At 30.6% G+C, this 11,588-nt stretch overlaps 1 protein-coding gene across 1 annotated transcript; it reads right to left on the bottom strand.

The window, feature by feature from the left end:
- Positions 1–625: 625 nt before the first annotated feature.
- LOC114386328 (seed linoleate 9S-lipoxygenase-3) lies at positions 626–4,986 on the bottom strand. The gene is made up of 9 exons (XM_028346307.1): positions 4,718–4,986; positions 3,981–4,267; positions 3,549–3,789; positions 2,905–3,225; positions 2,697–2,782; positions 2,485–2,592; positions 2,049–2,353; positions 1,686–1,949; positions 626–1,578 (listed from the first exon to the last, which is right to left on the bottom strand). Exons 1-9 carry the CDS (start codon positions 4,923–4,925, stop codon positions 825–827), a joined length of 2,574 nt encoding a protein of 857 aa, XP_028202108.1. The 5' UTR covers positions 4,926–4,986; the 3' UTR covers positions 626–824.
- Positions 4,987–11,588: the final 6,602 nt, after the last annotated feature.

Here is an 11,588-nt window from a genome sequence, read left to right as displayed (position 1 = left end):
GGAATATGACGAAGTGGAAATCATTGATGGCTTGATTCCCGAATTTCCGAATTTAACCAGCATTGAATTCGACTATTCAAGATGTATTGCAAATTCAAGCATTGTCCCAAACTTCAAAATCTTCTAATTGACCAGGTTTGTTCGAGTTTAACGCCTTCAAGGATTATTCTTTTTTATATTTACTAATTTTATGTCATGTACATTGTTAATAGACTGAATCCGACAACGATGAAACAGAGTTTGAATTTGCAAGATATATCATGCAGAATGAACGGGAAAAGCATGGAATGATAAAAAAGTTATCCTCGTGCACAAGGTTCTCTTCAATTTGTAAACTTTCATTTATATGTTATAATAACGATATTTGGGTAGTTAGTTGCGTCCTGTGATGTTATCAATATAGGTTGACCGTTTTGATTGTCAAAATCAAATTCGTGGTCAGACACCAACCTCTTACCCAATATAATTTTAATAATAAAGTTTGCATTATATATTTTGTTTCTTATATCTCTTGTAACAAAAAATAAAACAAAGATTACGGATTATATTTGAACAATGGGTTATCAAGCCGTTGTAGCTTTTGTCCAACTCATTATTTATTTCTATTCAAGTTAGATGGCTAACGTTAGTGCACAAAGCAAAGCAGTAAATGCTTTTATTGATTCTGAACATTTTACAAAACAACTGCTTTTATTTTATTAAAGCCAAACATGAAAGCACTCAAACACACTAGATTACCATGTGCAGGTTGGATGAAGAAATTCAGATTCCTTCTCTTCTATCTTTTATTCAAAGCCACAAAACTTAAGGAACCACAAACCTCTTCAGATAGAGATACTGTTGGGAATTCCTCTGAAAGTTAATCCTTCCTTACTAGAAGGCAAAAGCAGAGTATAAGGCATTTGAACTGGTCCACAACGGTTTCTCAGTTTCTCATCGTTGTTTCTCTCTGAGAGTTTATTCTCAATTTGTGCCAGTTTATTTCCAAACCTTTTAAAAGCCTCTAATGCTCTTGTATCAGATGTCCAATTTGGATTGTCCCTCTCCCCAAGGTACACCTCATCAGATGCATGCCTTGACAAGATTTCTATAACAGAAAGGTCAATAAGGGTCTGAAACTTTGGTGTAATAGTCTTCAAGTAAGCCTTCTGGGGATTCTTCCTCAGCTCCTCATACTCAGCAGAACCTTTCTCAGGCATGAATCGCCTACTAAGAGTTGGACGGTTTAAGATTAAACCTCCATAGGGATACTGTCCAAAATTAACAGCTGCATGAAGTGCTGAAGCAGTCCATATGATGATAGCGCAAGATTCAACTAGCTCTTCACGAGTTTGCATCTTAGGCCACCATGGCTCATTTTTCTTGTCTCCATGACCCACCTCTACGAGTTCTTTCCAGCAGGCTTGGAGTTCAGGATCTTCTCTAAGTGTGTCATCTGATTTGTAGTACAAGAAAACGTATTCATGGACCCATGTCTTGATAGCATCCCATATCTCAAGTCCATCAACAGCATAAGGGTAGTCCTCTATCACAAGGCGAATGCCATGAGGGCACGATGGATCCTCAATTGCCATTCCTCTATATCACATGACATTAATTATATAACATCAAAAGTGTCTTCAATTTTTTGTTAACTATAAATTAAATTGAGTTTCATGTTTCCTATTGTAAGATATATGATTTACCTTTTTATAAGATCAGCAGGCAATGCTTGATCTGTAAAAACCCAATCCTTGTAAACTACAGCAGACATTTCCACAGAATACCTTCCCCACAAAAATGTTTGTTCTATAACGCCACCGTCGTTGACCAGTGATAACCGAGCAAGGCCATTTATGTTCATGGTGTCACGATAGTGAGGGTGAAGGAGTTTATAAATAGGGTGAACAACACTGAGATGCCTGTTTGTTGCTATGATGAATGGCTCAACAACTGCATGAGTGTTTAACCTATTATCCATCAAAAGATATTAATAATCATTTTATAGATATATATATATATATATAAGTTTATTTATTTTTATATTATTTCGTTGAGAAAATGTATACCAATGGCTGACAAGTTGATGATAGCACGAGTCATTCACAACTACATAAGCCTTTGCTAGCAGCCAAATAGAACTTTCAACACCTTCATCTGCAGGCAGAAAAACTTGACTAAAAGCACCAGATTGATCTCCCTGAGGATGTGGCAAACTCAACTCTATGGCAAGTGGCCTTAAAGTTCCGTCATTTTTCAGGAAAAGGATGGTTCTGGTAGCATAAGCCTTTGTGGAGGTTGCATTTATTCGCCTCAAATATGGCATGATTGGGTCATGATGATCTAGTAGGAACAATCTCTTGTTTTGAATTGCCTTTCCAACCAAATACAATTTACTCTTATTATTCATAGAAACATCATCTAAAATAAAAACTAGACACATAAAATAACAGAATTCATCAAATAAAATTTTATTTCGAAACACAAGTTTATCATATTATATACCTCATCTACAGTGAGCCCTTCTAAGTTGGGCTCTAGGTGTTCTTTGGTTATTTGACTAGTATGATCACCATAGACTTGGCTATCTAGCTTGCTTCGTGGAGGGAAATCCTGCAATAATAAATTATAAGGAAATATATATGATCCTCCTCCATTGGGTCATCCTGCCAATCAAGGATATCAATCACAAACTTGACATGCAAAGAAAACTCAACCTTAAGACAACGAATCAAGTTTGGATTTACACCAGCAAGCATTTCTCTTGCAAATTCTTCATCAGTCATCCATGCAGACTTACTCACTGCTCAAATAATAACAAATATCCTTAGTGAAATAGGATTAATTCAGATATCCATTATTAGCACTCCAATGTTGTTAATTGTAACGCCATTTTAGATACAGGTACTTAATATTATGAGATACCTTGAATTACTTTAGGAGGAGGAAACTTAAGGGCCTGTTCACCATCAGTTCGGAAGATTTCCTTAAGCACGGGTAGTGGACTAATCTTGCTGATTATATCTGTTGGCAGCTTAATTCCGCCTGAATAGAGTCCATGAACTTCATCAAAGCTATCAAACTCACGGGGTGTGAAATTCAAATCAAAAGCAGATTGCAATAATGGAAGAACATTTTGAGATACGGATTTTAGTCCATAAGTAAGAAAGTCAGATGACTTCAAGTGTCCAAAAGCCTCATCTCTTGGAAGATAAACATCATTGCTCCTACTCTCACTATTAGGATCTGTTTAATGAAAATAGCAGAACTTATTAGCAACAAAAACAGAAATTTTCAAACTCATAATTGAAAAACAGTTAAAGTTCAATGAAATGGTTGTTTCTAAGTACTCCTTGATAATTTAGGATTACTTGATTAGAAACAGTCAACCTTTATGTTAACATGTACATGTAGAACTCTTCTAGCTAAAACAATATACCAATTCAAAGTTATATGACTCTTGACATATTAAAAGTACATTTATGCTAAGACCTCATAAATATTATAGAATTGAAGAACAGATTTGAGTCTGTGATAGAGTAATTTAAAAATAGAAATAGAAGCCTAACCTTTCCTTGTTGGTTTTCTACCAGTTCTCCCCCTACGAGGATAAGGAAAGGTGTCATTTCCTCCAAGAACAGGACGGGCATGATTTTCACCTTTATCCGGATCACCTAAATCATTGTAGACATCATAATCATAGATCCTTTCCCACTCTTTGCGTTCTCCAGTTCCATCTCCTCTTAAATTATGCAACTCTTCTTCTCTATATTTGACTAGTGGAGCTGGTGTCTCACTTGGAAGATATGTCTGCAATATGTTTTGTTAACTTTATTTTTTCATTGATGCCTTAAAGTTCAACAACTTCAAAATAAACCACATTAATTGACACTCGGGTATTGACAAAAACTTTTTTTTGGAAAAATGAAATAACTAGAGAAAACAAACAAAGTTATTGAAGATTTAAAAGTTATATTTAAGTTTCATTAATTATACTTGACCTGGTTGGCAAAGAAAATGCGGTCACTTTTGAAGAGTTTGGCATTGTAAATCCACGAATTGCAAACAAAGTGGATGCTTCCATGGTTTGGAATGTCTTCAAGAGTCAAACTCACAAGGAAAAACTCAGTTTGCATAAAATTCTTGATATAAAATGCTCCAGGAATTCCACTCCCATCATCCCATTCAAAATTAATTTTGAATGCAGATTGGCCTGCTCCCAAAGTTGGCAATGAAGTAATGATACCTTCCAAAAAGGTAGCCTTTCCAAGTTTCCCTTTTCCGTTGGCTACCCAAAGAAAAGAAAGAGTGAAAACAAAAGTAAAAACCAATATGAAGCCGTTCTACCATGACTTAGTTTCACATTTCACATAAACAAAAAATTAAACATTTATAGACGTGCGTGCAAACGTAGCTAGCTTGGTAAGAGAGTGAGAATGCTGCACATGCTATACTAATAATTAATAACATATTCAAATCTCATATAACAAATAATGAAGACACACAAGGAGGACACGCGTCATGATTATAAACATCTAGCGTGTGTATGGTTTATGTTTTACACGAATTCAAACTCCGTTGAACGGAGAAGTATGTGAGAGGATAGATTGAAATGAAACACCGTTAAACGAAAACACTAATAGATGTTGGCATCAGTTGATGAGCAACATAGGTGAGAATTGAAGGCATGCATGCATGGATGAAGTAATTAGGAAAAATAAGAAAGAAGAAAAGGAACCATCAGCTTTGGTAGCACTAATAAGCTGGAGAGACACGGATCGGCCCAAGAAGGCAGTAAGAGTATCGAGTGTTGAGCCAACTAAGTCGAGACCTTGACCAATAATTCCCCCAACGCTGGTTACGCTATTCACGTCCAACACATTCTTGCGCATCAACACCACTGTCCCTTTTATCTTATGACCCCTATGGAGAAGACCCCCAAGCATCTTTGCAACCCACCAACACTACTATGTATGATCTTTTTTTTTGGGTGAGGATGCCAAGCACAGCCCCTGGTGGTATTTATAATTAAGGAGGAAGACTAAGAAACGAAGATGATGATACATAAATGTCTTGTAGCGGACTCAGACTCCAATGTGCAAACCAAACTGTCATATACGTGCATGCAAAGAACCAAACCAGATAAAAATCAATAATTATTATATTCAACATTTCCTTCTTACTAGTTAGTAGTTACTATTGAGTACATTTGTGAATTGGATAATTTTAAATCTTCCCCACAACATTTTCTTACTCTCTTTTTATAATAAATATTTTAACATGATTCATATACTCAAGACATTAATATTTTTTTTTATTTAATAGTACTTTTTTTAAAAGCGAGAAGAGGATTTATAGGAAGATACAACATTATTTTTATAAGTTTTATTGAGCTTTTTTACGACTAAAAATACAGTAATTTGTTTACTTTTTAATGTAATAAATATTTTTATTCACTAATTAATTTCTTATAAAACTAATTGAAAATAAATAAAACTTATAAGTTGTTTCATACATAGGTACTTTTGGTATTTTTTTTTCGATCAAAATTGGAACTTTGTATTGATAATCTGAGTAATAAGTATTTGGATAAGTGTCTGTTTGCTTTGATGTTAAAAAATTGATTTTGGATCTATTTTAAATATATTCTTACATGTTTGATTTTATCTTATAGAAAATTTTAAAATGAATTATAAGTTGAAATAACTTTGAGTGCATGTTTGGTTTAACGTTAAAAAGTTAATTCTCAATTCATAATTGATTTTAGATATATTTTTAGATATTTAATTTTACATTAGAAATGAATTCATACAATCATACCTAGATTTTGAGTCCATAAATAATTATAAATTGAAGTAATTTTAAATAATTTTTGCCTGATGTAAAATTGTGTAATTGTGTAATGCATTTTACTCTAAGTTAATTTTTATTACGAAAGCATTCAAATATGATTTCAAAATATAAAAAATTCCACCCCTACCAAACACTACAAATGTTTGATAGCGTAAGCTTTTTATATTATTCACAAATTAAAAATATATAAAAATTGAATTTATCATAATGGCTTTTAAAGTATAACCGAATAAGGAAAGAAGTAAATATAATTATGATGGAATGTGAAACAAGTTTAAGGTTTAAGGTGCATGCATTCTAGACGAGTTTTCTGATGACACGTCTGGATAGGCGGATACTCATTTAGAGCCACTTGGCCAAAGCACTCAACACATGTCACGTCAAGACTCAAGACCAACATCTCAAACACTACTTTATTTCTCTTGCATATCAATTAGTAATTATATATATAGACACTCATACAATCATATCATATTTTAAATACTTATTTTTTTATTTCTCTTATCCTATAAAATTCATATTAACTATTATATCTATATTTTTTCTTTTCTATTTCAAGGTGTCCAAATGGAGTGTCCATGCATCCGTACCTTCATAAATAATTATAACTTTTATTTTGGACATGCTTTTAAGAATATATAGAAAATAATGAAACATTTATTTTCATGTATTTTTCAAATAAAAATATATAATTAGTCTGATATTTTTCAAATTAAATTGATACTTATTTATTAAAACTCTATTTTTGAGTCAATGATAACTGATAAGCATGGGTAAATTTTTATTTAATTTCAAACAATTGTAATTTTAATTCATTAAAATTTAACATAAACATATTTTTATTTATCTTCTCATAAAATACATAATTATTATAATTTAGAGAATAAGACTCCTATCGTTTCTCACTATCTCGATTATAGTTATACATTGCAATATTTCAGCTCTCTTATCTAAAGGTGGACTCATATTTTGCACGTTATTTTCACAATAAATCAAAAATATATTTCAATTATTTCAATTTTTATATTTTATCTATATAATTGATATTCTATTAACAGATCATTCTAATATATTCTTTTATCACTGTCTATAAATTGAATTTCAATAATTTATTTTTTAAGTATCACAATTTAAATAGATTGTTAAAATTTTAATATATAAAAAATTATTCATTATAAAATTTAATTATAATATAATTTATATATTAAAAACAATTATTAATTATAGGAATGTTAATTATATAAAAATAAACATTTATTATATATAATTCACATACTAATTACTACTTACTATACTCTTTAGAAAATCTCATTTAAAATAGCCTTATCCAAATATCTACAACACATGTAGGAGTGGATAAGTGGGTCAGTCCATCCCATGTAAGGTCCGTCTGCATAAGTTTACATTAGCAGCAGACCGGACCAACTCATTCCGTATTCTTACACGGATCTAATGAATTGGTTTGATCCTGTCCTGCGGACCTCGCGGGTCAAACGGACTGATATGCGGGCCTAGTTTTAAAATAATTTCAATTTCAATAAGAATGAAACACAATCAAATTAAATTCAACACAAATATAAATAAAATATTAACAATTAGTCAATTATATCAATAAAATAAATAATGTCTTAACAAAAGAAAATCCAAGTAATAATTTTAAAATATGAAACTTAAATATCTTCAACAACAAATGATTTCATATTTGAAGTAGTTTGAGCCTTCTCTATCTCCACATCTTCATATTTTTTTCTTAAAACTCAAAACGATAATAAATAGTAGAATCAATTAAAGTTAAATGATTAAAAGACAACAATTATTACACATTATTTACCTTATTCATCAAATCCTAGTAACCAATTTTTAGTGCATATCAAGGCTTGTACATTGTCACCAAGAAGCCAACCTAGTTCGATATTTTTAAGCACAGTGAACCAATACTAAATGTTGATTTGAAAATCATAGTTGTAATTTAGATGTTAAAAATATCACATGTCAATAATAAAAGATTTGGATTAAGCGGAATTCTTAAGGTGCTATAGTTAGTGAGTTTCTCAAACCATGAATTAAGTGGACTTATGGACAATCCACGGACCTCACGGGCAAAACTCATACGAGTTAAGCGGGATGGGCTCAAAAATACTATATTACCATGAATTATTTAAAAAAATTGATCTGTTACCTATACGAATGACCTCTAAGCACATGTATGCATATAGGACAAATTTAAATTAAAAATTGAGGGCATGAGCTTGTGATTGTACAATAGTTTGATTATCTTCCAGCTAGGGACAAACTTTCTGCCAATTTCTTTTAAGATTCCTGAAAGTACATATGGCGGGCGCCACCTTATGATTCAAAGCGCGGTGGAGTCGTCACTCATCACACACATTGCCGAAAACAAAAACTTATGCATGCAAATTAATTATTAATTGACTTAACAAATCATAACATTTTCTCATAGACTGTTGGTATTTCAATAGTTTAATTAAGAAAGGTTGTCCACTTTAGTATAGCTAGGTCGATCTCGTGGATAATCATTTTTTGTTTGATTTTATTGTAGATATTTGGGATCTCTTATTTGATACTTAATCAATTATCTTATAATGATTAAAAAATAATTAATTGAATGTAAAATAAAAAAATCCCAAATATCTTTAATTAAAAAAAAAAAGAATGATGATCCATGAGATCGAGCTGCCTAGCTATATATACTAAAGTGACATTATAGAAGAATATGTAAATATCCATCCATCTGCGTGGAGAACGAGTGTATAACATTCCCAATAAAATAAATAAATTTATCTCTATCAATCTGAGTGAGGGTGGGTGAGGTGTCTAACGCACTCCATGCAACAAAGACACCATGCCATGTGCAAAGTGCCATATACTAACACTGCATGCATACCGACATATACATTAATTTCACATCGTGACAATATATACCTATTATCTTATGAGAAAGGAACTCTATTCAAGACCTCTTTCTTAATGACAAATTGTATAAAAAAAATGAAGTACTATTAGTAACTGTGAAATTTGATAGTATAATTAAATGTTAAATTAATGCGTCGGATATACTCCATTTATTTATTATTTTTTCAATACCATTACTATCATGTTTAGCGGGTTAAGATGGGTGTTTTCTATCTGCACGTCCTGTGACTGGTGTTGACCAAGAGTATCTTTTTTTACCAAGAGTACTTATAGTATCACTTTAGATATTGGCTTTGAAGAATATTTATTTCATTTAAATATATGAAACTAATTTTTCAGGTGTAAAATAAGACAGTTGGACTTTCACAAAATACAACACGCTTACTATTGCATCTATTCCCTAATTATTAGTTGGAAATTAAATCACATGTGTTGATGTCAATTGAACAGCTCTTTATTGCACTGGAAAAAAGAAGAGAGTAATTTTGAATTTGAATTTGATTATTATTAGCATAAAGCTTTTGTATTATCATTTAATTTGTGTAGACAGCTTATGAAAATAGTGGGTTTAACCAGTCATTTTATAAAATAATACGGTGGTACATCATATGCTATTGGATATATGGAGTTTAATTTTCTTCCTCGTGTAGTCATGTGAACTGTGAACTAAAATTAAATAAAAAAAAACTGCTCTATATAATACTACTATATAGCTATTGTTAATTGTTTGATATTATAGCTATTAATTATTAATTATTTGATTACTGATGATGGTTACAAAACTAACTAGGTCTAGATCAATTGCTTTAATAAGAATGGGTGAGTTATTATAAACTCTTAAATGTTTATTTTTAATTTTTATGAATAAAACGATAATAATAAAAATAAAAAGTATTTCCTCTTTAAAGGAAGTCATCTTTACACTTGCTTACTCATGTTAATGTCTACAATTGTTGAACGGGGTCGGTTTTTAACTTTTTTTGGGGGATTAGCTTGTCTGGAAAATAAAATAATATGTATTTAATATTGAATTATTCTAATTTTATGATATTCTTTTACATCTAGCTTTTTCTTTATATTTTTTGTCCTTACAACGCTCATTTTTTTAACACTTCCCCTCGCTTTTTTTTTTTTTTTTTTGTCTAATTGTGAAAAATACGAATAAGTCCATGCTAGGCCTAAATACTACTAACTAGTTGGACTTACACGAACTACTGAACCAATTTTATTTTATTCATCATACTTCGATAGTTAATAGGAAGAATTTTTGCATTCCCTTTTTTTTCCTTTTCGTACCTCTTTTCATTAACTAATTTTTTAAACATATTTTAATATTTATAAAAAATTTAAAATTTAGTTTCTGAATTATATTAAAAATATTCTGGAAATTATCAACGTTTTTTTTTTAATTTCTTCTTTTCTTTACTGTTTCTCACTATACAACAATTAATAGTTACTAGTTATTGCATATTTGGGCACATGTCCAACACATACTTATAATGTAAAAATCAATAAGTTTGAGTAATTTGTGGATGAAAAAAATTAATATAAAAGTTTAGTCACTTTGAAATAAATACCCAGAAGCTAGTGAGTCTGGATTCTCACTGGTGATCTATGTTTTATCAAATTTTGACGTTAAAAATATACCAAAAGAAATTAATAGTTTCTTTTTGGCTCACGTTTGAGGTGCGTGCATAAGAATCAAAATCCTGAGTGGACGCATGTAAGAATTAAGATATAGGAAAAATCGAAATCAAACATGTTACTTATTTTAACGTATCGGAGATGTTCACTCTCTCTAGAGTCTGGACTGTACGGGACATCCCTCCAAGTCTATCATCCATTATTTATTTATTTCATTGTTATTTTAAATGTTAAATTAATTAAATCTTTTTATTTTGTTGTTCAGTTTTTATGTGTGCAAGAAAAAGAAAGTTAGATTGATGTATTATGTGTTAAAACTTTTAGGAATACATTGGAGTGTTGTTATATATTCTGAAAATTGTTTTTTTTTAAATATATAATTTCTGTAAAGGTGTACTTCAAAAACTAGTTCTCAACAAACCTGCAAAACTAGAAAGGAAGTGCGATGACTGAGAGTGAGGGGATGCAAATAGAGATAGAAAGGGAATGCGATGACTGAGAACTTTTGGTGGGAGATGGATGGAATGAAGAATGTTTTAGAATAATACTTTGCAAAGGAAAAAAATATCAGAGGATGCAAGAAGGAAAAAAACGCAAAAGGAACCACCCTACTTTTTCCCCGTCTCTGGTTTGAGTTAGGGATGAAAAAAATAAATTGTATCCATAGATATTTTCCTAGATAAAATTCATCTAGATAGATAATGAATACTTTAAATAAATATTTCTTATCTACGATTGCAAGTAATTTTTTACCCGCTCCTAAATAAATAGGATACATGTACTATAATATTCATACCTGCATATACTCGCTATGTCTAAAGTTACAAAAATACCCTCATATATATGTGTGTATTATTAAGGTGAGAGCCATTATTTTAGGAAACAAGTGGCAATAGTGAAAGTTATTGATGAGAGAACCATTAACAATTAAAGACTTCCACAATTTAAACTTGTGAATTTATTGAATTATACATTTTTAATTTATTTGAACTTATGTTTTTCTTTCAACTTATGCTTTTGATATATTGTAATTTTATTTGTATTTTAGATTTATGTTTATCCTTAAATAAGATACTTATTTTATGTTTAATTCTATTGTATTGTTTCTTTTTTACTTTTGATTTATAATTTACTCAATGTTAAAAATTACCTTTTAAAAAATATTCATTTTTAAAAAA

Source organism: Glycine soja, chromosome 15 (genome assembly GCF_004193775.1).
Source record: "Glycine soja cultivar W05 chromosome 15, ASM419377v2, whole genome shotgun sequence".
Taxonomy (NCBI): Eukaryota; Viridiplantae; Streptophyta; class Magnoliopsida; order Fabales; family Fabaceae; genus Glycine; species Glycine soja.
This window is presented reverse-complemented; position numbering and strand designations above follow the sequence as displayed.